Source organism: Pelobates fuscus, chromosome 10 (assembly GCF_036172605.1).
Source record: "Pelobates fuscus isolate aPelFus1 chromosome 10, aPelFus1.pri, whole genome shotgun sequence".
Lineage (NCBI taxonomy): Eukaryota > Metazoa > Chordata > Amphibia > Anura > Pelobatidae > Pelobates > Pelobates fuscus.
In genome coordinates this window covers 45,479,504-45,506,897 of record NC_086326.1, presented here as the reverse complement: position 1 = coordinate 45,506,897, position 27,394 = coordinate 45,479,504, and the positions used below count along the sequence as shown (strand labels likewise).

Here is a 27,394-nt window from a genome sequence, read left to right as displayed (position 1 = left end):
CTGACTGGATGTCCTCCCGCTTTCTGAAACTTAATCTCTCTAAAACTGAGCTCCTTGTCTTTCCTCCTCCTAATACTGATCCTCCTCTTTCACTCTCCCTTCAAGTTAGTGGTATCCACATCAGTCCATCCTTGCAAGCACGCTGTCTTGGCGTCATACTTGATTCTGGCCTCACCTTTGAGCCTCACATCCAGTATGTTGCCAAATCCTGTAGATTCCATCTTAAAAACATAGCCCGCATCTGCCCCTTTCTTACGCAAGATGCTATTAAGGAGCTTGTCCATGCTCTTGGAATTTCCTGCATGGATTATTGTAACCCTCTCCTAATTGGTCTTCCCAAAAGCCGTATGGCCCCGCTAGTCTGTAATGAATGCTGTCGCCAAACTGATTTTTCTCTCCAGTTGGTCCTCTCACACCTCACCCCTCTGTCAGGCCTTACATTGGCTTCCTGTATCCTATAGGAGTCAATTCAAAGTACTAACCCATACCTATAAAGCATTGAACAATTCTAGCCCCCTTATATCTCTTTACAGTTCCATATGTATGCCCCTTCTCGGTCTTTCCACTCTGCCCATGACCTTCTCCTGTCTGCTGCTCGCACCCATACGGCCAACTCACGCTTGCAGGACTTCTCGCGGGCGGCTCCCTTCCTATGTAAAGGGCAGCACTCTACCCTCTCCTCCAGCTCTTCTTCACTCACACCTTATTTAATTGCTATTACCTGTCCTATTGTGTTTTAAACCCCACCTTGTATAGACTGTAAGCTCGTTTGAGCAGGGTCCTCTTCAGCCTATAATTCCTGTAAGTTTTCTTGTAATTGTCCTATGTAGAGTTAAATTCCCCTCCTATAATATTGTCAAGAGCTACAAAATCTGTTGGCGCTATATAAATGGCGATAATAATAATATAGAGGTTGTTCATGTCCTTAAGAATTATATTGAAACCACTCAGCACTATGGGAAATGTTCTTGCTTGTTTCCTCATTTTTCTGCATCTCATTTGAGTCAAAAAGTTAAATTTGTCAATCTTGCCATGACACACAGGTGACTTTTGCCCTGGGTAACGAGCCTCCCCCCAGACAGGGTCACCTATCATTCCACTAAGGCGAAGACTATCTTGTGGGCCCTTCATCACAAGTCTACAAGGTAACCACTTGAGTCTTCTTTGATACCTTGTCTGTAAATAGCTACCAAAAGCAATTTCTATAAATTGTCTATGGCAAATGGTGGCTACTAATTAGTGACTGGTTTCCACCTTAGCGATTGGTTACCAACCACTTGCAGATTAGTCACTTGGTAAAGCAAACACACACCATGTAATTTTTCACCATAGCAACCACACCTTGCCAGGAAAAAAGACATACAGCAAACTTATACTTAGCCCTGTGATTGGCATTTACAAGAGGTAGTTACAGTTTATATACAGTGTATTTGTAACTATAGTTTTGTGCTATGGCAGATACATATCTATGTATCTTTTGAGGTTCAATTCTGCTATGTGAATAGGTTTTTTTAAGGGGACACTATAGCCACTAAATAAACTTTAACTTAAAGGGACTCTCCAGTGCCAGGAAAACATATCCTGCTGTTTAAAAGGGGTTAAAACCCCTTCAGTGACTTACCTGAATCCAGCACGATGTCCCTCGGCGCTGGGTCAGGCTCCGCCAACGCTCCTACCCCGCCGACGTCAGCTGGGCGGGGGAAACCTAATGCGCATGCGCGACAATGGTTGTGCGCGCGCATTAGACCTCCCCATAGGAAAGCCTTATTCAATTATTTTTTATGGGGATTTCGGCGATGCTGGCGGTCCTCATGCATAGCGTGAGGACATCCAGCATTGTTTAAAACACTTTCATGTTCTAAGAGCACAAAGTCCCTCTAGTGGCTGTCTGATAGACAGTCACTAGAGGAGGACTTAACCCTGCAAGGTAATTATTGCAGTTTATAAGAAATGCAATATATACACTTGCAGGGTTAAGGGTGGTGGGAGTTGGCCCCCAGACCACTCCAATGGGCAGAAGTGGCCTGGATGTCTGGAGTGTCATCAGTTTTAGTGTATAGATTATGCCCCTGCAGTCTCATGCTCAGTTCTCTGCCATTTAACCCCTTAACACCGCAGCCAAATGTACAAGTTGTGAACGAAACAAAACGTAAACAAAACCTGGCATTTGCGCTATATGTCTGTCCAACCGTAATTCACCTCTTTCATATTAAATGCACCCCCCCTTATTATATATCATTTTATTCAGGGGAAACAGGGCTTTCATTTAATATCAAATATTTAGCTATGAAACATAATTTAATATGAAAAAAATGGGAGAAAATAAGATTTTTTTTTATTTTTTTCGTTCTTCATGACATTTTAACTGTCAATGTCATAATACTGTTTGCTTTTACTGCAATAAAATACACATATTTGTATTCAGCAAAGTCTCACGTGTAAAACAGTACCCCCTATGTACAGGTTTTATGGTGTTTTGGGAAGTTACAGGGTCAAATATAGCGTGTTACATTTGAAATTGAAATTCGCCAGATTGGTTACGTTGCCTTTGAGACTGTATAGTAGCCCAGGAAATAAATTTACACCCATAATGGCATACCATTTGCAATAGTAGACGACCCAAGGTATTGCAAATAAGCGATGTCCAGTCTTTTTTAGTAGCCATTTGGTCACAAACACTGGCCAAAGTTAGCGTTTGTATTTGTTTGTGTGTGAAAAATGCAAAAACGCCAATTTTGGCCAGTGTTTGTGACTAAGTGGCTACTAAAAAATACTGGACATACCCCATTTGCAATACCTTTGGTTGTCTACTATTGCAAATGGTATGCCATCATAGGGGTAATTTTCATTCTTGGGCTACCATAGGGTCATAAAGGCAACGTAAGCAATCTGGCGAATTTTAATGTGAAAAAAATTAAACACAAGCCTTATATTTGACGCTGTAATTTTTGAAAACACCATAAAACCTGTACATGAGGGGTACTGTTGTACTCAGGAGACTTCGCTGAACACAAATATTTGTGTTTCAAAACAGTAAAAAGTATTGCAGCAATAATATCGTCCCTGTAAGTGCTGTTTGTGCGTGAAAAATGCAAAAAACTTCACTTTTACTGGCGATATCATGGTTGTAATACATTTTACTGTTTTGAAACACTAATATTTGTGTTCAGCGAAGTCTCCCGAGTAAAACAGTACCCCCCATGTACAGGTTTTATGGTGTCTTGGAAAGTTATAGGGTTAAATATAGTGCTAGCAAATTAAATTCCCTATACTTTCGGCATGGGTGGTCAGGCAGGTCCCGCTAATTGTAATTAATTAGGATACCTAATTATGTAAAATTATTACATAAATATATGTGTAGAATTAATATATGTATATATATACATATGTGTATATATACGTATATATATATATATTTTTTTTTTAATATTTTTATTTATATATAGGTATATATATAGTGATATATACGTATATATTTATGTATATAGATATATATATTATTTCGTTATAAGTGTATTTTGATATAAATATATATATATTAATATCAGAATACAGTTAGAACGAAATAAAACACATCTATATATTTTTTTATATTTTATTTTTAATTATTTTTTTTATTTAATTTTTTTACGTATTTACATATTAATTTTTTTTATATTATTTATAAATATATATATAACAATAATTATATATATATTTAATCAGTATCAGTCTACGTGTAATTTGATATTAATATATATATATAATTATATATATATTAATATTAAAATACACCTAGACGGTGTATGTGTATGTGTGTATATGTGTATATATATACTTAGATCATATATATATAATATATATATATGATCTAAGTATATAATTTATTTATTTTAACACTGTTTTAAAACATTTTTATTTGATTTTCAGCCAGCAGGGGGACCAACTGTCATTACAGTTGGTCCCCCTGCTGGCAATGCAGCAGGCAGCTATACCGGCCATGTGATTGTGAGGTCCTCGCAAGGACCTCACTCTCACATGGCCGGGAGGGCTCCTGGAGGGCGGACGTGCCGCGGGGGGCTCCCTGGGAGTCCCCCGAACCGCGATCGCCGGCGTGGGACCGCCAGCGACCGGGTAAGTTACTAAAAAACGGAGGGCGTACTATTACGTCCGGCGGCGTTTAGAGCCGCTTTTAAAAGGACGTAATAGTACGCCCTCCGGACTTAAGGGGTTAAGAGTTAAATCTCTTTTGTTTCTGTTTGTGTAGCCCTAGCCACACCTCCCCTGTCTGTGACTCACACAGCCTCCATGAAAAAATGGTTTCATTTTCAATCACATGTTAACTTTGTTTAAAAGATTTTATCTTCTGGAAATTAAACTTTAATCACACACAGGAGGCGCCTGCAGGGTCTTGCATGCTATTAACAGAGCAGGAGATAAGAAATTCTAAATTAAACAGAATGTGCATTAAATTAAGTGTAAACATTAGATCTCTCTTAACAGGAAGTGTTTAGGAAGCCTGTGCAAGTCACATGCAAGGAAGTATGACTAGAGCTACATAAATAAAGTGATTTAAATCTTAAATGGCAGAAAATTGAGCAATGAGACTGCAGGGGGATGATCTTAACACCAAAACGACTTCATTAAGCTAAATTTGATTTTGTGCCTATGGTGTCCCTTTAAATGACGTGCTTTATTTATGTGGAAAATTATTTTATGTTTTAAATCATGTCTGTCATTTTCTTTAATTTTATTGTTGTAAAAAATCCTGTAGGATCTAGCTGTCAACTTTTTTTTGCAGCAGACAAGAGTGCTGCTATTACGTTTTGAGGGTTATTGGCAGTTATTAGACAGTAGTGACCGGGTCAGAAACTGGTTTCTTATTAGTGTTTAGCTGCTCCCATAGAGTGTATAATGAGAGTAGTGTCTATTTAGCAACTTGCTTTAAGTAGACACATTCAGTAACTCCTTGTTGCTTCTGGGGAAATTTGTCAGCTGGTAAATTGCCGCTACTTCTAATAGTTGCAACAGATATTTTAGCGAATATCTGCTAAAATAAACAGTAAAAAGTACAATTGATATTCCTTGCATACATTTCCCAACATTTCTCAGTTTGATGTTTTTGTGCTCATTAATGCTGCTTTTAGCAGTAAGATGCTCCCAGAAGTTGTTCCAATTTAGTCGCTGTCACTAGCTACTCTACATTTTAAGTTTGCCTCGTGTCCTGCTGTGCTTGGTTGTAAGATCACGTCCTGATTCATGCGCTCTCACCATCTAAGGAAGAAAAATAAATGATATCTTACCTGATAAATGAATTTCCTTCGATATGGGAAGAGCCCACAAGGCCCAGCCATTTATTGGATGTCTGTGTCTTTAGCTTGTGCTTCAATCGCTCTGCCTGTTTCGTTATTTGATAAAGCTTTCCCTCCTCTGCTTTTCTATTCCTTGAAATTAAGTTTATCTTTGAAGGGTTAAAGAGGGATCAGTTATCCATGAGGAAATATATATCACACACAGGAGGCGCTATATATATATATATATATATATATATATATATATATATATATATGTTTGTTGTTTTTATTGTGTGTATTTATCTGTGTTGTCTTGTATTATATGTTTTGTTTTTCATTAATATCACATTACTACCGCTGACATGAGAATCAACTCAACTGGCAATTAACCACAATTTTTTTTTTTTTTTTTTTTAATTCTTTATTTTTGTAGTGCATGGAAGTATAACAAGCGGGCTTGTCATGCCCCAACAGCATTGACAAGTATATAGACAGACATACGGTAACAATTGGTCAGCATGAGGAAATATCAGCACAAATTTTTTTTTTTTTTTCATAAACATCAGGAGCATTTCAATCTAAGCGGTTTGTGTATACTACGTTTGGTGGTAGAGGCTTGTCTATAGTTGCGGAGTAGAAGATTGTGATCTACGTGAAAATGGGTGCTTACTACGGGCGAGGTAGTTTAGGGAGTGCGAGAAACCTCGTTTCGTATGATGACTTTTGCAAAATATTCTAGTAAAAGGGGTATCAAGATAATAGGAGAGTAAATGAATTAAACAGGCTTATGTCATAGCAAGTTTAAGGAAACAATAAACTATGGTGATCGATAGGGCAGGATGATATATCTACAATATGTGAGCATAATGTGTCATGGGTGTCGGTAGCCTGGACCCAATGCAGCTCCATTGGGAGGTAGTAGTTAAGCCTAATACAGTCCCAACATTAGTGTAAACATGTAATAACAATTATATAGACAGGTTCGTACAATTGGTCAGCACGTGAAGAGCGCAAACAGGAACATACGATTTTGTGGTGGTCCGTTGACACATGCAGTTGGGTATGGTTAGAGGTATGGAGTGCGCAGGACCTTTCACTATACATGCAGCATACCTTTCTGGATTGTGTCGAGGGGCATAGGTGTGAGTATAATGATGGTGTCAACCCGGTGTGATATGGGGGCATGAGCCTTGTTCGTAAGCCATGGGTAGTGCTCTCATGTGTGTTAAGTGTTGATAGGTTGTGTGGCTTGTATGGTATAGTGTTTGGTAGTGTGCGCTACATCGGCTGTAGCATGAATGAGGTTGACTGACCCACTGGCTCCTCATGGCTAGTTTCCGCGGTGCTGTCTGGAAAGGGTGTTAGTACTGTGGATGCTGAGAGGGTGAGACCTGGTGGTGTGGTAGCGTGCCTTACAGTGCCCCGTTATGTGTGGTGTGGGGAGTCTCGTTGGGGGTGATCTGAACTTGGTAGGCAACATCAACATTAAAAGGAAAACGAAAAAAGAAAAAAAAAAGACGCAACAGAGTCTATTTACGTAAGGTCCAGGGAGATTCTAGAACGGCAACCGGAATCACTGCTCCGGCGGAGAGGTAAGTTCAGGCCCGTCTCAGCGTGCTATCTGGTGCCTCTCAGGTAGTGACAGCTGCCTGTTCGTCTTGTCTCGTACCCCGCGGGATAAAGGGTCGAGTTGTTGCCGGGTTCCAGACGTGAGGCAGGGTTGCCGCTGTGGTCGGTCGCACTGTGTCCAGGGCATTCGTCGGTAGTCCCAGTGTGGGTAGCAGGTCGGCTGCCTCCTTGAGATCGCTGACAGAGAGTGTGACAGTCCCGTGCATTACTTCCAGCGTGCGTTGCAGTCGCCATCGGTAGCTGAGGCCGTGTGATCGGAGTAACGCCGTGAAGGGCTTAAGTGACCTTCTCCATGCCATTGTGCTCCCAGACAGGTCAGTATAAAACGTCAGTTGCATACCTTCGAAGGGGTACGGTGAGTTGTTGCGGACCGCGTTCAGGAGGGCAGTTTTGTCCTGGTTACTGTGGAACTTTATCAAGACATCCCTCGGGGCTGACTGTGGTGCCGTCGCTGGTTTTCGGAGTCGGAAAGGCTCTTCCACTCCCACCTGTTTTGCCTGCTTATGGGGTAGTAGACCTGTGAGGAGTCGACGTAGGAGGTGTGGCAGCTCCCTCTCCGGGATCTCCTCCGAGATGCCCCTTAGCTTGATGTTCAGTGTGCGCCTCCGGTCCTCTAACTCAGCAAGCTTTTTGTCCATTCTGCTTTGTTGGGATTGTAGGTCCTGTATAGCTGTGTGGAGGCGGGTAGTATGTTGGGCCTGGGTCTGGGCGTTATTCTCTATGGCTCCCATGCGGGTCGTGAGGCCTTGTATGTCCCCTCGGAGCTGGGCCATGTCGGCCTGGATCGTGTGTTGGAGCTCCGCTAATAGGCCCTTCATGATTGCGGTCGTCACCGGTGCCGAGTCTATATGAGAGGGCACGGGTTTGCCGGTTTTCTGTCCAGGCATTTGATCGCCAGGCGTTCCCAGTAGGAAGTCTTCGGAGAGCTCAGAGTCGTCAGAAAGGTCGGCCATATTGGGTTCTGTTTCTCTCCGGGCCTGGCGCCATAAGTCGCCGATGTTCATGCCCATGTTCGGTTTGTCGGCCCTAGGCTTTTTGGTCTTTCTCCCCATTTCGTGAGGGAGCGTTGTGGGCTGAATTTGCTTGGTTTTGGGGTGTGAAAAACCCTTTAACCACAATTTTTTTAATTATATTTTTTATGTATTTTGTCAGAAATATTAGATGACCTCTTTCTGTAAAAGACACCATACCCTCAATAGTTTACAAAAATGCCTATTCTGAATTCTATTCTTTATCTGCATGACATGGCTGCCACATTGTTGAGCATCTATGAACCAATGGTAGTCCATTCTGTAACCCCCCCTCCACCCCCCTGGCATATGTTAAGATATATTTATTTTTACAATTTGTATCATAAGTATTTGGCATTTCTAAAGAGCAAATGTCACAACTCTTAAAGTGACAGTTTCTCTATCTCCCTGGGGTGAAGTGTCCAGCAGAGGTAAATATAAAACACACTTCTGCAGCTCTTTCATTATCATGTGCACTGCGTAATCCGCTTGGAAAATGCCATACCAGCTCATGGGTGCTTGGGTGTAATTTCTGTAATGCTGACAATTTATGGTCCAAAGTGGGCATCTGCGAATATGCATGTCTCAGTGTTTTAAGTTTGTCTTAAAGGGTTATTTCAAGCACATGAACACTTATCTTAAGTGAAGTGGTTATGGTGCCTGGGGACTGTGTGTGCACCTTTACCTATGGAATGTTGGGTATATAGAGATTAGCCCCTAATGCTTCGGATATTGTTACAAGGTGTACATACACACAGTCATTCATACATCTGTAAGGCTTAAACTCACTCAGCTTTTACAGCCACAAGCTATTTATTCATTTATAGCACTTTGTTGCTCTGATAGTGTTGAAAAAGCTTTTCATTTTTAACAACTAAATGAATTGTAAAGATAAGATTAACCCCTCCCAGGTCCCTGAATTCCATACCAGGTGCAATTGTGAATGTGACATTTTATCATTTTTCTCCTTAGATTTTATGTTCCTTTTTATAACAAAACCATGCCTTTCCCAAAATTGAGCTCTCCTCTCCCTGTAACATGAACTAGTTTGGTTCGTTATCTGAAAAGTGAATAATAATTGAAAAGGTCAGGGTTAACTCAGATTTGCCTCTCAATCCAAGTTGTAAATGTCAGTATGTCAAGACAATACAAGCCTGCAGCAAGTGGCCCAACAGCAATTTAATGATATGTGCTTTTCCTGATAAGTCTAATTCAGGAAATGATAAGTTGCCAGTCATCTAATTTATTTGCAAATACAAAGTGATCAAATATTTTCTAATGACAGTTGATTTGTGTGCGAGGCCAGTTTCTCCACCTTTAATGAATAATAGGCATTTGGTCTTAGTTCAGTTACATTTGATTAAGTGAGTTATGAACACAGTAAACAAATATATACTTTTGCATCGCTAATTATTTTTAGCTCCCTGAGTCATTTGCAGCCAGATTGTGCAAAAAAAAAGTGCACAATTCAGAAACAGCCCAATTTAGACAACAAGTGCAGTGAATATGTATGATTTTTTTTTTTTTTTTTTACCTGATGCTTTAAAACTTGGGTAATTCAATCCAAGGTGCCTGTTCTCTACTTGTTTAACGCACTATCACTTATTTTTTTAAATTTAGTTTTCAAAATAATTGTATATATTTATATTCAATGTGGATATAAAAAGTCAAAATCCGTGTAAAAAAAAAAAAAAAAAAGTCAGGAGTCCAAATAAATATCAGGGGCTCGTGATTCGACTTAAAAAGGCTTACAACCGAGTTTCAAAGAAGGGAATAACCCTTAAAATAAGTACAAATATGAAAAGAAGGAATCCCTTGAATTGAAGGGGTCCTGAATTGAAGCTCTGTCAATACAGAGTGGGAAGGAGTCCCTACCTTTATTAGTTCTATGGACAGACGTTACAACAGTAACCAGAACTATGGGGAAAAGAGAAAAGGAAAAGAAAGGTGGGAGTAGTGCTGGGGTATAGATTACCGATTTGGGTGCCAGTTGGTTAGTTGGGGACAAGTTGTCCAAAATAAACTGAGGTATGGTTAAGGGGGAGTCTCAGTGGGAGTATAGACAGATTCATGGACGCCTGTTAAGAGTCGTGTATCCCTACCTACCCATTTACCTATTTTAATAATATCTACCTTTACCCTGTGTTTGTGGGTCTGTGATACATTGGAGTGCAGTGTGGAGGCTTGGTTTATTTTGGACAACTTGTCCCCATCTAGCCAACCGGCACCCATAGAAACATAGAAACATAGAATGTGACGGCAGATAAGAACCATTCGGCCTATCTAGTCTTCCCAATTTTCTAAATACTTTCATTAGTCCCTGGCCTTATCTTATAGTAAGGATAGACTTATGCCTATCCCACGCATGCTTAAACTCCTTTACTGTGTTAACCTCTACCACTTCTGCTGGAAGGCTATTCCATGCATCCACTACCCTCTCAGTAAAGTAATACTTCCTGATATTATTTTTAAACCTTCGTCCCTCTAATTTAAGACTATGTCCTCTTGTTGTGGTAGTTTTTCTTCTTTTAAATATAGTCTCCTCCTTTACTGTGTTGATTCCCTTTATGTATTTAAATGTTTCTATCATATCCCCCCTGTCTCGTCTTTCCTCCAAGCTATAATCTTTCCTCCACCCAAATTGGTAATCTATACCCCAGCACTACCGCCACCTTTCTTTTCCTTTTCTCTTTTTCCCATAGTCCTAGTTACTGGTGTAACGTCTGTCCCTAGAACTAATAAAGGTAGGGACCCCTTCCCCCTCTGTATTGGCGGAGCTTCAATTCTGGAACCCTTAAATGAAAGGGATTCCTTCTTTTCATATATTCAATGTGGCATTCTTGTTTGCCATAGAGCCAAGATTATGGTCATCTTCTCCTCTGATGAGTCCCATCTTGCCTCCCAATCCACCAATATGCACTGCTCCTTTCTTTTAAATGTCACCATGTCACTCCCCCAGTCTGCCAGTGTCCCAAATCGCGTTCTCCCCTGTATTCTCATTTATCCAGTCTCTTTACTCCAGCCTGACATTTTTACTGCACGTCTCTCCCTGTCAATTACCTTAAGCTAACCCAGACTTATTATGGCAGCATTCACCCTAGTGGAAGGGAATTTATTTTTTTAAATGTTATATATGTTTTTAATTTCCACAAGTAATTGTAATGGGTGAAGAAATATGCCACTAATATAAAGAGTTTGTACATACAGACTTTTGCAGCACTTCCTATATATGCCATTTGCTCAGATTACAATGGTTCACTTGGGATCATTTGCTCTGTGGCATCGATTTAGAATGTGCCGTGCGAGCTTATTGGTACCGGGTGTTCATTCCGAAGTACCGTACTATAGGAAAGTATGCACCTTCACAGCACCAGTGCTATGGCACTATGAACTTTTAATTAAATTTGTATTATCTAGTCTGGTTGTGCCAAGACAGCCTGGCATATGATATAAAAAAAAATATATATATATAATTTTTTTTTATTATAAAACAAAAAACATAACTCGGAGCGAACATTTAGGATTCGAGTTAATTCCAACTGATGCGTCTTATCGGCTTCCGATAAACTTTTTATCTCTTCGGAACAATTTTATTTGCACCCATAAATATAATTTAGAATATTTTATCTATATTGAAAATATAGGATTTTGCGATACAGTTCCATTTAATGGTCGCATAGCAATGATTTTCATTATTATTTATGTGAACTACTCAAGGAGTGAATGGGAACAAAATGTCGAAAGCAAATATAATTTAACAATATGATACCCATTTACTTAAACTATTTAAATAAACACTGTTAATATTATATTAACCTATTGTTTTCATTTTGTAAATAGGATATATGAAATAACTAAATATGTAACTTTCTATGGATGACTGTACATGTAAAATTATTATATATTTTTAATTATTATTTTTACCCCATTTTATTTTATCTTCTTAAATTATTTTATTTTCATTATACTATTAATACTTTTATAGACTTATTGTTCTTAATATTATGTATTGCCTATTTGTTTATTATTATTATTATACTGTATCCATATTTATTTGAAAAACTCAGTAAAAATATTTGAAAGAACTGCTCAATTAAAGCATACTTTTAATTATTTTTGCTCTAGGATAATGACAAATAACAGTTCTACTTTAACATTTAGAACAAAAATGTTATCACTTTGTAAATTCCCATCATTTCCCTTTAAATGAACAACTGACAGACTGATCAGTAATTAACTTTTTCAATAGTTTAAATGGAACTATGGAGTAGCCCAACCTACAAACCCCTACAGCCTCTGCTGGACAGAGAATTATGGGATAAGGGAAAACCCCTCAGACCTCTGTGAAGTTCAGCATGGTTATTACCAAAGTGTAAGTTCAAAATGAATTTAAAATCCAGGGCCAGAGTAGCCAAACTAAAAACCATTTCAAACTTGTTAAATTTGAAATTAATTTTGAGTTCACTTTATGTTCTCACTTAAGTGAATAACCCTGTTGGTTTTTTCCCAGTTGTAGCACATGCTGCACTTGTGGTAAGGTTAAAGTTAAAGGAACACAAACATGTATTCCTAACACTATAGTGTCCGTAACTGTTTAGGTGTTTGCCCCCCTTCCCCCTCCCCAACCCTGAATATTGAATATTATTTCTGATATTTTCTTTTGGGGGGGCACATTTGGTGCTTGTTAAAAAAACAAAACAAAACTCTAATAAACAAGTAAATTTCAGATTAAAACCCGTTTGTTAGTTATATGGCTATTTCTGTCTCGCGTGATGGGTGACGCACTCTAAACAAGATCATCTTTCTTACAAACAACTGAAGCAGCATGGGTCCCCAGCAGGGTTCACGTTAGTGGTAAATCATAATTGACAGATTTTGGTTTGATTTGCTGACACCAGGGAACTTCACAAACCATAACCAATACAGCAGACTGTAGTGGTTATGGTGCTTGGAGTGTTCCACTAAGATAGAGAAAACCATGTATTAAGGTTATTGAGGTTTTTATTATTGCAAACTAGTGAGCTGAAAGCTTATATGGCTGATCCATACACCTAAATTAAATAGGTTGTCTACCCATCCTATGATTTTTTTTTTTTTTTGGAGTTGGGTATAGTAATTGCTACGTACATTATATGTATTCGGAATGTGAAAAAAAAAAATATATATATATATATATATATATATCCAACGATAAAGTGGAGCACTCAGAAGGTCTTTTAACAATAGTGCATTTATTGGTACAAAAAAAGTTTTACATCGACATGTAAATCCTGTGATTCGACGTTTCGACCCCTCAGGGTCTTTTTCAAGAAGGTTCTTGAAAAAGACCCTGAGGGGTCGAAACGTCGAATCACAGGATTTACATGTCGATGTAAAACTTTTTTTGTACCAATAAATTCACTATTGTTAAAAGACCTTCTGAGTGCTCCACTTTATCGTTGGATATATATTGAGGACGTCGGATGCACCAAAGGCATGATATATCGTAACACTATTCAGGGGTGAGTGCCTAAATTATTATTTTGTTTATATATATATATATATATATATATATATATATATATATATACAACCATTATGAGAATTGTTGATTGTCATTGGGACATTATTATGAGATGTAAATCTCTCTTAAATCTTTTTCTGCCTCTCTTTCTCCAAGTAAGCAGTGACGTATAGACTTCATTTCTCCTAATGGGAAATGAATGTGCGTTTTTGACAGTCTGCTTTATAAATATGTAGAATATTTTTTTCATTGTTTTTCGTAAAACAGACACGTAATCAATAATAGACGTGACAAAAATACTGTTGACATACACTTCGGTTAAAGGGACTGGTAAGAGATAAGGCTTCCTGTCAGCACAACACCAATCTGATTAATATTCTAACCATGGTACATCCATTAACAAATGGATTCATTGAACTGTATTGATATAGCAGGTTAAACATTTAAAAACTTTGGTTGAACTTTAACTTTCAATATTCATTCTAGCTAATTATGGATTTTATGACTGCATGAATTACTGTTTCTGTGTCATTATGGGCAATCTGTTTGACATATATTTATTTTAATATTCAGAATATCATATTAGTTTGATCTTGATTCCCGAGTTAATGCATTGCATGTTTGCTCTTTGCCGAAGTAAATTTGACGAGCTTGTCTGAGTAGTTTTATGTTGATATTGCATTGTATTATTTTAAGCATGTTGTCGATACCACTTGGAGCTAACAGCTGTGGAATTGTCAAGCCATTTTTATTATGTAACCCTTAGATAATCAACAGGCTGTGTTTGGGGCATTTGGAAGAAGTTGTTAGAGATAAAAAATATTTCTAGGTAAAAACATAGACTGGCACCTTTAATGTGGATGAATATATTCAACAGGGACCAACACTATTTACGTCATTTGCATGGAGACCCAATTCTGCAATTGTAATATTAGCAGGAGGGAACCCACTTTTAATTTTTAAATTATAAATATTTGTTATTTAATAGAAAAACACTCTCATTAAACTATTTCCATTTTTAGTGGGGTCACCAGAGCACTAGAAAAAGCAATGATACCACAAGAAGCATCTTGTGATTAAAAAAAAAAAAAAAAAATTAAACAGTCTTTGAAGGACTCCTGCCAGTGCAGCTGCATCTAGTGTTGTTGGGCTGTGACATGGCACATGCCAGCTTTGCCATTTCTGGTTCTGCCCAGGTAATCTGCTCACTCTTCACATACAACATTCACAATTACCCGCATGAGGGAATTAAAATGTGAACTAGACACAATCATCTGGACAACCAACAAGTTGAATGTGAGTCTTATTTAAAAGGACAATGCCAATCAAACTGGTACTGTTGAAATTCTTATATGGTCCAGTGTACATATTTTCCAATTGCTACATCAGTGGTTTTGTGGCAGTACCACATTACCCTTTAGCTGCTAGGGGGTCTTCTCTCTTGTTTTAGCTGCTAGAGGTCTTCTCTCTTGTTTTAGTTGCTAGAGGTCTACTCTCCTGTTTTAGCTACTAGAGGTCTTCTCTCCTGCTTTAGCTGCTAGAGGTCTTTTCTCTGGTTCTTTAGAGCAACACTCCAAGCACCACAACCTGCTGCATGGAATTCTGTATAGTCCACTTTATGGCACTCTTTCAGGGTAAATATTCTAACCTTTTGTTATCAGTTTGGAAAAGTACCTGGCATCCGTTGTGCCCTGGTTGCCACCTTCCCTGCTGCCAGAGAGCTCTGTACTGCGCTAAGCATAGGGGTTCAGGGAGGTGCTCACTGGCTGATGCTCTCAGCCAATAAGCCCGCTCCACACAGCAGAGCCTAGCTCAGTTTGGGTTACATGTATAAGCAGTTTTGTAATGCAATGTTGTATGTATTTATTTTCTATATTGCTTGTTTAGGACAATTATATTGTAACAATCAATTTGTAACATTTTGTAACACATAAACTTACTAGATGCCATTGTTTTCTAAGTAAACCAAAAATTGAGCAATAGTTAAAATGAACACTATAGTCACCTAGATCACTTCATCTCAATTACATGGTCTGGGTGCAGTGGTCATTTGTTTTAAGCTTGCAATTTTTTTTTTAGAAACTGCGATGTTTACATTATGGATTTAAATCCACCTCTAGTGGCTGTCTTCCTGACAGAGGCTGCAGCGGTCGAGTCCTGGCACTGGAAATTAGGGGAGTAATATTTATTTTACTTAATTTTTACACCGCAAAGGGAAGTGGACAGAAGGAAACTATAGACTCAAAATAACAATTGTTATGTTTAGTACTATAGGTTCCATTTAAAAAAAAAAATAATAATAATAATTTTGTTAACCCGATTTGATCAATAAAACTACACATCTCAACGGGCTTTGAAAAGGCTGAGCATTTTGTGCAAATGAAGTCTGTCTTCTGGTTTGTCAATCCAATTTATGTTTTAACCTGTATTTAAAAAGGACAAGTAAAATCAACATTTTTGCACAATGTTCTGAAATACTTTTCTTATGTGACAGTTCCTCTTTAATATGTTTGGTGATAAAAGGACTAGCGATTAAGTCAGATAAACACCCTTACAGCTCAGCTTAACTCTCAGACGCCCATACATATTAAGTGAGGTAGAAATTGTGCTACCTTTGTTCTTGAAATTTGTATGCATCACCTTGAATGGTCAACTAACACGTTTCATATTCAGCTTCCCTAGTTTGGAGACTGGAAAAGGGGACTTAAGAAAAAAAAATACAGGGAAAAAAAAAACTGAAGCAGGCAGCCTGGGTCACAAGGAAGTGTGCTCATCAATTAAATGTGTGACAGTATTTTCTCTTGGATGAACTAATATGTCAAGGAGATGGGCAGCACCTCATGTTTGCGCTTTTGACAAATCAGCAAATGTTTAATCTGTAGATGTGCAGCTTGCCATAAATAATGCAGCAATCTCTGAAGCAAAACAGTTTGCTGCCAGCAGGGCATCTGTCACTCCAATGGTAAAAAGACAAAACAAACATAATTATTTGTGATCTATAATGACTCACATTTTCATTCTGATTTGTTTGACGTCATTACTTTGGAGTCTTCTAATGTAGTTTGCATAAATCCATCCTATGGCAACATTATATTGTTTAGTATCTGTGTATTACTGTGCACAACAAACCGTACATGTGAGTGTAATGGCAATCATAACCTTATTGGATCATTTGCATACAATGCATCCATTGATAAGGCAAGTGCACGCATTTATGAATAGGACTGACCCAAGGTTCCTTGCTATGCCAGGCACTGTGCAGACTATGGATTGTTTGACTTTAAAGGGACACTGTAGTGGCCAAAATCACTTTAGCTTAATTAAGCAGTTTTTGTGTAAAGATCATGTCTCTGACTACTCACTACTTAATTCTCTGCCATTTCCGAGTTAAATCACTTTTGTTTCTGTTTATGCAGCCCTAGCCACACCTCCCCTTCCTGTAACTGACACAGCCTGCATTAAAACCAAAATGGATTCATTTTAAATCAGATGTAACTTATTTTAAAAGTTTTAATCTCCTGCTCTTTAACCCCTTAGTGACTGCGGACATATCAGGTACGTCCGACAAAAAACTGTTGTTAACAACCTCGGACATAACCTGATACGTCCGTGGCAAATTTGAGAGCTGGAAGTTATTGCTTCCAGCTGCTCTAACGATATTGCAGCGATGCCTTGATGTCAGGGCATCCTGCAAGACCTCTCGTGACTGCCGGGCCGTCAGGTGATCGCTTCAGAGGACATCGAGGGTGTTCCTCTCCATCTGGGGGACTGTCTGGGCTGTCAGACAGTCCCCCCTTGGCAAATTAGGACTCGCGGGCCATGTGATCCCTCTGAAAAAGTGGTCATATGGCCGCAATAGGCGTCCGTACTGCTGCCTGCAGGGCCTGATGGTAAAAAAAAGTAAAAAATCATCATGTTTTAGGTTGGTGAGAGGCCATTCTCATCTTTGTAAAGAGAAATCCCTTTCGTTTGCATTGTTTAATTTTTGTAATTTTTTTTTTAATTCTTTATTTTGTTGTGCATTGGTTAAACAAGATACATTTATGCCAGCAATGCCACAACAGCAAATGCCAGAGTTTTCATAAGCATAAATAAACAATCATATGGCATGGATAGACTGTGCACATTTTTTATATTATATGAGAGTAGACAAGGTTAACCAGGCTTATCTACTGGTTATGTTATATAACAGTGTAGCAGACGCTTAATGGGTGTTAAATTAAGTGCTTATTCTGACTAGACCATCATTTCACTTAGCTTAGTTATTAGGTAGCTTGATAACAAGATTATGTGAGAACATCTGATAAGAAAGATTATTCTGTAAGCTTTTCCACCCCCCTGCTGCCCCCATGCCTGCAAGATGACAGTCAGTGTCCGTGTACCGTGTGACCCCTCAAGGAGGGATGGCAGCCTGATATTCTCTGTAGTGATTTTATGCCAGGTGAGTGTCCAAGTGGTAGACCCCCTGTAATGAACTTGGGTCTCCTCCAGTTAACCGTCGCGTGCAGGATACGGATCGTAGTAGACGTGGTAATCCCATGTTTTATCTCCGCCGCCGCAGGCAGTCAGCTCAATTTTTTCCGCCCATTACGCTTCGGTTTGGGAGGTACGGCAGATGAGACCAGCACGTTGGTTCAGTGTCCCTTGCTGTGGGTTGTAGGCTGAAGCATGCTGGGGCAGTGATTTGTGTTTGCCGACCCCTGCTCTAATGTTGGCGTGGTGTGTCTTTGGCTGCTCTGCCATTTTTATCTTGTCCCAGGACCGGGCTTCGTTCTCTTTGTATGGTCGTAGCAGGTAACCGCCAATTCCTGTTTGGTTCCTGTTTGGTTCGCGTTTTGGTTCCCTCTAACATAAGTGGTTTTGCACGCGGTCTCCGCCATCTTGTGCATGCGCACACTGTTACCGTGCCCACAAATCTCCACTTACAGGAGCGCTAATGGAAGTGTGCAAGGGAAGCTGACTCACTAGGAGGGCCTCCCCTTCTTTGATAGGCTTTCTTTAGTGCCATAATATCTCATGAAAAGGCAAAATGATAATATAGTCCCACCTCAGGTGTAACTCCAGACACAATCACTAATTTCTTTTATTCTTTCTTTCCAGGCCCTAGGAAGCTTCTACTTTCTTCACGAGTCTTTAAAGAACGTGTGCCAGTATGACTTCAAAGGTAAGTCTACCTGTTGGTCAGTGATTAGAAAATACAAAAAATAACTGTGGGTTAACTCTAAAAATATCAGCTGAGGGTTGTATTTAAAGGGACCGTATAGTCTCTAGAACACCTACAGATAAATGTAGTGGTTCTTGTATCTATAGTCTGTCCCTGCAGGCTGAGCGCTGTAAGCAATGCCTTTTCAGAGAAAAGTCAGCGTTTACATTGCTGCCTAAGAACACCTCTAGTGGCAGCCTCTCAGACAGCCACTAGAGGTGCTTCATTTTTCAGTGCTGCACAGTCCTACTATTGGCACAGCTCTGAGTTTGAGTTTTGCCACTCATGCATGGCAGCCTCCCAATGCTTTCCTATGGAAAAGCATTAGATTGGCTGAGATTATCAAGATTGGTCTTCTCAACCATGGAGGTGGAGCAATTCAAGGCCAGCCACAGCGAGCTTGGGGAAAAAAGTTAAGTGAACAAGCCTTTCCTAAGCGATCCTAGGGGGGCCAGGGATCTAAATAGCTATGTTAAACACTATGTCAGGAATACATGTTTGTGCTCGGACAGATAAAGAGGAAGACCGATAATGTGGGGGCCTGTGAGAGACAAAAGGGAAGAGAAATTAGATGGACAGATAGAGGGCTGAGAAAAGTAGACATTGGTGGAGTGCATGTAAAAAGGTAGAATGAAAAACAGATCATGATAAAGGGAGAAAAAAAGACAAGATGACAGAAAAAGGAAGAAAGTGCATCACGATAATGGGGCAAAATATTGAATGGCACAGAGGAAGACTGTGATATAGAGTGAGAGAGACATAATATTGGGGGCGACAACTGAAATAACACGACAGAGATAACATTGAAGAACAAGGAGAGACCAGGTTAACCCCTTAAGGACACATGACATGTGTGACATGTCATGATTCCCTTTTATTCCAGAAGTTTGGTCCTTAAGGGGTTAAAGGGTCACTATAGGCATCAACACAACTTTAGCTTAATGAAGCAGTTTTGGTGTATAGAACATGCCTCTGCAGCCTCACTGCTCAATTATCTGCCATTTAGGCATGATTTAAACATCAAAACTCCCTCATTAAGCTTAATTTGTTTTGGTGACTATGATCTTGGGGGAAAAACTTTGGGACAGAACATGGAATGAGATAGAACAAAACGGTACCAGACTCAGGGAAAAGATGGAAAAACATACAAAAACATGTTTCATGTTATATTGGGTCTTTCCTTTATAATATTTCATACTGTTTGACAAATGATTGGCAAAAGGGTTTTTGCCTTAGTTTGTCAGAGAGAATGACAGTTTTTTTGTGTTTAAAAATAATCTGTATTGGTTATTTTCCAAATCAGTTCCATTAACTTTATTGATGGCTTATTCATCCCCCAGTATATCCCATCGCACATGGTCGTGCCAGACCCTATTAATAGGCCTGTTGCATCACATTAATTTGAAACGTCATTGTGTGGCCATAATGGTGAAATTAACTAATTGGCTCAATTTATTCGGTTTCATTAATTTTCTTAGCAGCAGAAAGCCAAATTATCTCTATGCTTGTAATTGGGGGTATAGGGTCTCAATACTGTAAAATAGTTGAGCGGCATTTATGTGGATACAGCAATTGCACATTAGATCAGCATGGCTCATTATTAATCTATAACAAAGCAGCCAGTACAATAGATGGCTATCCAATACAAATTCTAAAGGCAAGGTGATAAAAATGGACATAGAGTAATAGCACAAAACAGTATGTGAAAATATGTGATCCAACTCCCATGATGCATTACAAGCCTAAAAAGGGGTTGTTAGCTAGACTTATCACCCCACAGCCTTTCCCATGATGCACAGCAGGCATTAAAGCTGACTGATCATCATAGGAATTGTAGTTCAGAAGCATCTAATTTGCATTTTTTATCTTTCATTGCTATAGACTATCTACAACAGCAGGTGTGATATATACAGGCACGTGATTTATCACCTGTGTTCAGTCATATATGATATTAAAACATTAAACTGGTACAGTACTAATACACTATTAACTTCTTGTTGTAGTTACGGGAAATGGTATTAGGCAATAATACACTAAAATGATGTAGATCTATTTTAAAGGATCACTATAGTGTCAGGAAAACAAAGCGGTTTTCCTGACAGTATAGTGCCCTGAGGGTGCCCCCACCCTCAGGGTCCCCCTCCCGTGGCGCTGAAGGGGTTAAAACCCCATTCAGCAGCTTGCCTTAATCCAGCGCCGGGCTCCCTCAGCGCTGGTGACCTCTGCTCCCCCGCCGCCATCAGCTCCCCCGTTCGATGTCAGCGGTGGCGAATGCGCGCGCGGCAAGCATTTCTCAATGCTTTCCTATGGACGCTCTGCGCGATGGAGGCAAAATGTGCCTCCAGCGTTGCAGATGCGCCTCTAGTGGCTCTCCGGGAGACAGCCACTAGAGGCTGGCTTAACCCCAAATGTAAACATAGCAGTTTCTCTGAAACTGCTATGTTTGCATATGAAGGGTTAAAACCTGTGGGACATGGCACCCAGACCACTTCATTGAGCTGAAGTGGTCTGGGTGACTATAGTGTCCCTTTAATGACTGGTCAGCCGGCTCTCAAAGGCCCTTTATTACACTTTACATAATTTAATGGGCTCACAATATAAAATGTGGATTGTTCTTAATCATGGCGATAGTGAAGAAGATTGGTGGAGACAGCTTTAACGTATCTTAAAATAAATAACAATAAATTATCTTTAATTAAACATCGATGATTTTACATTTTGTTACTTGTACTCAATGTAAGTGAATCTTTTTGTTGTATAAAGTTTGACTTTGAAACAATATGGCCATTTTAAAGAGACGAAATAGGCCAGGCTTGACCCCCAGTTGTAACCCATTAAAGTCATTAAATTTAAAGTTGCTACATTTATAAAAATAACGGTTAACACCAGGTGGACAAGGAAATGGTCAGCCAATCAGATTGTGTCCATAACATTCTATGGCACTATTCAAAGTGCTGAATTAATTGCATAAATCCCTGAACAACACAGCATTATTTATGGACAAAACACTTCTGGAGGTTCCGGGTCAGTTGTCCGCTTGTAACTCGAGCAGGCAAAAATAATGCTAATTATTCAGGATACATGTTTTAAAACGTACAGTATCGCTCTATTATCCCTCACCCCCTGTAACATTGTCAACATGTTTATGTTAAGTATGAAGGAATAAACCATGTTTTTGTAATTGCACATGAGCTGATTGAGATGCAATATTTACGGTTTTTGCTGAATTCTTCCTTAAGTACTTTTGTTTCAGGCAGGAAAACAACTTGCATTTGTCTACCAGAGAGTGGTGTCACTAGGGTATAATAAATCCCTACCTGATAATATATGACAATACCCTGTGAACAACTGTTATATTTTTTTTCTAGATTACATCTATCTGGGTTCAGTGTTTCACATTTCTGCTTAATTTAGTTATAAGGCTACACAACTGAATATAATTGGATTTTTCACAACAACCAATTTAAATAATTACTAATTTACAACTATTTTAATTTGTTTCTTATTATAGCAAAAAAGTACAGAAAAGTCACTGGCAAAGAGATCTATTCAGACACACTAGAAAGTACCCCAATGTTAGAAAAAGAAAAGTTCCCACAGGAGTTTTTCCCAGAGGTAAGTGATTTAAAAAACAAAACAAAAAAACATTTGGAAGTGACAACATACAAACACACCATATAAATCCATTAAAAAATGTGATGTCTAAATCATAGACCAAGAAGTAAGCTTAGGAGAAAGAAGCCGAAATTAAGCCAGTTAAACATCCATCATAAACTGATACCATGTCATTAAAAGGGAGACCTATCTCTACAGGAAGGGTAGTTACAGCAATTGCTGTAAGTTACAGGATAAAATCAGGTGTCATAGTTACTCATTGCACTTTTTTCTTCCTTCCAGCCATAAACCTTTTTGAACTATACAATATGTGTTATCCCAATGTATTTGTTCTGATTTTCATCCAGAAGTTATTTAACTATATAAATGTTTTACCATTATAATATGCATGACTATATAGACTTTGCCAACAATTTTATGGGGTCTGTCATACAGTTTTCATCAAAGGTAGATCATTTTTTAGACTATGGGCAGCATTCTCATGTATGAGTAGGGCGAGTGACATTTAAGGACAACTAAAGTCACCTAGACCACTTCATCTCAATGAATTATGTAGGAACTGCAATGTGACTGACAGTGTAAAACTCGGTCACATGACACGAAAGCTCATATGAAACGCTACTATAGCGTTCGGAACACAGATTTGCATTCCTAACACTATAAAATCCCTTTAAGCTATATCCCTCTTTAATGTACATCCCCACCCACTTTTGACAGACCCTGTCATTGTTGAAGGAAGTAACACAAGCACTGTGTACTTGATATTCATTGTTTCCAGGTATCAAGACATACTTTACATTCAGGATCCAGTTTAAAAATACCTGGTAATCACACAGATCCTCTGATCAAGAGACACATTTTGTCACGTTGTCTCCAGGTAAACATATATTTTTAAATGAAAGATTGACATGAATAATGCAGTGTCCTTTTAACTTCAATTCCACATTTATAGAGTAAAACAAATGCTCCGTTGGGTTATATCATCCCTGAAAAGTTGATACTAGTTGGTTGGGAATTGATAAATATTTGGAAGGTGATTTTCAGATTCAGGTTCTCATGCCTTAGTTTGAATCTGCTGCAGTTTCACTTAATAAAGTTTAATGATTTCGGCTGGAACATTCACAGAAATTGTTTGTAAACCTCAGAGAGTGTTCTGTACGACTCTACAGCTCCGTATAGCCAGCCAGACCTCTTTGTATAAATTGGATGTCAGCTTTTTGCCTGTTGTGTAGACAGTTTTCTTTTGCAATACCTCACTGGGGACAGATGAAGGAAAAACTATTTCCGTACCACCTTCACATGACTGAACAATCCAAGTAAGGAGAATTTTTTTTCCCTACCCCAGTAGAGTGCTGTAAACCTCCCAAGGAGCACTGTGAAACAGAAGGTAAAAGAAAAACACCAAACAACATAACACAAAAACATGCACAACACAAAGTTTGTCATTTGTTTTTCTGCTTGATTTAATATAGAGATTTTTGAACAACTCATTTAAAATTACTTTTAAAACTATAAAGGTAACGGGGATACAGAGAAATGCTGTAATTTTGTAATTAATAATGGCATAGATTAAGTTCCATATTTCTAATATTGTAGCAAAACAAAGATGTACCTTTTTTAAGCTATTTGTTCCTCTTGATATTTAAAGAATATTTTAGGACAGTTTATTGTAGTGGTTGAAATTATGCAGTTTTTCAATGTAGTCCATTTTATTATTATTATTATTCATTTTTTTTTTTTTGCAAAACTGTCTTTGAGTGGAACATTAATTAACTTCTAAAGCATAGCCTCTCTAATGCCAACCTAGGTAATGCAGACATTGTACTTCTTATATAAATCCTAAGGGCAAATCTGAATGTCTGTGAGTGCTTTACTAAGCTTCCCCAGTACTCACGGCCCTCAATTACTATTGAAATATTGACTTATGCGTACGGAATAGTGAATCTCTCACTTAATCTTGGTGCATAAGGACTGTCCCTTCTAAATAGGGACACTTGGGACATATGCTGTAGCATTAGAAGGAACTAGTTTGGGTTCTAGGAGACCCATGGTTTTTATTAATCAACTTTAAAGGATCACTATAGTGTCAGGAAAACAAACTCGTTTTCCTGACACTATATAACCCTTAGGTTCCCCATTTCGCTGGGCTGAAGGGGTTAAAACCCCTTCAGTTACTTACTTGTGACCTCTCCTCCCCCTCCAACGTCAGCTCGTGAGTGGAGTGAAGCGGAATGCGCATGAGTGGCCAGAGCTGCGCGCGCATTAAAAACACCCATAGGAAAGCATTTCTCAACGCTTTTCTATGGACGTTCTGCACGCTGAATGAGATTTTCACATTCAGCGTAGCAGAAGCGCCTCTAGCGGCTGTCAGGAAGACAGCCACTAGAGGCTGGATTACCCTGCAATGTAAACATAGCAGTTTCTCTGTAACTGCTATGTTTACATCTGAAGGTTTAAAACCTGGGGGACCTGGCACCCAGACCACTTCATTGAGCTGAAGTGGCCAGGGTAACTATAGTAGTCCTTTAAAATGGCGTAACAAAACTAGGTTTGTCCCAATAAATTTCTTTTAAATTCATCCAATTAACATTTTACAGCATTTAGACCTATTTATAACACATCGTGCATTGTTCTATGTTAACAATCACAGGAAAGGATAGGTAATAATGTGACTAATCTATTAAATTAAGTTAATTGATCATGATTTTATATTTGTGATGTTACCTATGACATGGTATATGAGTTGTAAATCACAAACAAAGGATGGAATACTGAAAGACAATGCAGATGTTGCAGTGCAAGGGGAAGATGTTTTTTTTTCCCTTCTATTTATTTATTTTGTGCAGCGTTACAATCACATAAAGCACTATTTATGTTTATATAGATTATATATAGTGAAGCGATGCTAGATAATATACACGAAATAAGGTATCTGTACATTTTTTCTAAAATAATAATACTCTGCATCAATCACACTTTAATTGTGACAATGTTGCAGATGCCATACATCTGAAATCTGAAACATGATCCACCAGGTATACATTAACAACATTTACTGGGTTATAGAAAGTAAAAGAAATAATAAAAGGGTAACAGAAGGATAATTCAACATACAGAGCAATGCTAATGTTTTTAGCATGTTATCTGAGTATGGCACCAACAAGACACCTCAGAAGCATTTGCAGCTTCAGGCCAGGAGATCAGCCGCTTCTACATTCCCTAGGACATTTGAGTGGGAGCTCAAATTGATGGAAGAGATCCCCACAGTGAGCAAGGTCATGTACGTTGTCGCTGCATTGCAAAGTTAGGGCAAACAACTGCAATATAACTCACATAATAGAGAGTTAGTTAGGAGCTCTCCCAAAACACGACTACCTAATATGGCAGTCAGACACCACAGTTGCTTTTTTTATCCTAATACGTATTCTCGTGGATACCAAATATTGTCTTTCCTGATGCTGCAACTCGTTCTGTACACTTTGACCCTGCATTCCCTTAAAGGATCAGTATAGGGTCGGGAACCATCCCTTGGCCCCTCCATAAATATAGCAACAGCCTACTGTATTCAAGTCAGAAGCTGTCGATCTGCATGCTGTTTGCCTAAAAAAAAAAAACAAGCAGTCTGCTGACATCATTAGAAGTGGTGGCCTGATCCAATCACAATGCTTCTCCATAGGATTGGCTGAGACTGACAAAGAGGCAGATCAGGGGCAGAGCCAGCACAATTCAAACACAGACCTAGCCAATCATCATCTCATCATAGAGATGAATTGAATCAATTAATCTCTATGAGGAAAGTTCAGTGTCTGCATGCAGAGGGAGGAGATACTGGATGTTTGGATGCATTTTAGGCAGCCATGACCCAGGAAGGATCTCTAACAGCTATCTGAGGAGTGGCCAGTGAAGTTATCACTAGGCTGTAATGTAAACACTGCATTTTCTCTGAAAAGGTAATGATTCTACTCACCAGAACAAATTCAATAAGCTGTAGTTGTTCTGGTGACTATAGTGTCCCTTTAACATTCCACAGTTTATAGACAGGGCCAGATTAAGTAAGGAATAATTGACGACAGGCCGTTGAATTATTAGAAAAATAATGCACACCCGAGGTTGGTATAGCGGTCTCAACGCGAAGCAGAGTGGCCGTTACACCTCGGGTGTGCATTATTTTTTCTAATAATTCAACGGCCTGCAGTCAATTATTCCTCTTATACTACAGTTACCACACTTCATTGTTCAGATTATGTATTTCAAGACATTTGTCAAGATTTTGTCATTAAAACGCTCTTGTATGTAGGACTTATTTCTTACCCATCAATTCCCATGCCTTCGTTGCTAATTCCAAAACGTCATTTAAGAGTTACGGAGATTTGAGCCACTGATAGCAGACTAATGCAGTTATTAGTGAGACAGAGAGAGGTTGCAATAATGAGACAGAAAAGCACGTGTCCAAAACCTATATTTTCCGTTACTACAGTTGACTACGCAAAGTGATATGAACTGTAATGCGGTCAAGACCTGTCTGGAACTACTTTAGCCGTGCGTCTCCCTGAAAATAATGCACACCTTAGAACGTTCGTCAACCAATCAGATTCAAGCATTCAGCGGCCCTGTAGTATAACATGAACTAATGGAGCTGAAGCTCCATGCCCATATTTCTCGAAGAGTCCCATTGATTGCTGGGAGACCCCAGGGAACTGTCCCAGAAAGTGTAGAGCAACAGCTCAGGGTACTGAAACAGTCTTATAAGCATAGTCCATCCTAAGTTGCCGAGCCTGCTTGTTTGGCAGGCAGCCTGGTGTTCAAGCCAGACTGATCTTTCAATGCTTTGGGCAGACCTACCTGCTTTTCTGTTGGGTGGGCTCCTTTGGGGGTACTAGTATCAGGATTTGCACCATTGGCCCACCTCCTTTTACACCACCCACCAGCTTCCCGCTTCACAGGACGCCAATGTTGGGGGTATGGATCTAATTGAGAGATGAAAGCAAGAGATTAGCATAGGGTATGTGTATTTGTATAAATGCATCCTGCACATTTCCCTCTCACACCACCTCCACTAGATACAAGACACTTAGAGATATTACTGTGTTACTGTTTTCTGTCGATAAGATTCTGTAATTAGGCCCGTCATTTTTAGCACCAGGCCCAATAGGCTCTTAAT

General features: G+C 39.0%; 1 protein-coding gene across 2 annotated transcripts in view; it reads left to right on the top strand.

Moving 5' to 3' along the window:
* The window catches only part of INPP5A (inositol polyphosphate-5-phosphatase A), a 474,649-nt gene that overhangs the window by 256,006 nt on the left and 191,249 nt on the right, over positions 1 to 27,394 (top strand). For both annotated transcript variants that reach the window (XM_063433731.1, XM_063433732.1), the window contains exons 5-6: positions 18,516 to 18,579; positions 22,130 to 22,233. In XM_063433731.1, coding sequence (XP_063289801.1) covers positions 18,516 to 18,579; positions 22,130 to 22,233 — 168 coding nt within the window. The remainder of the gene's footprint in view (positions 1 to 18,515; positions 18,580 to 22,129; positions 22,234 to 27,394) is intronic.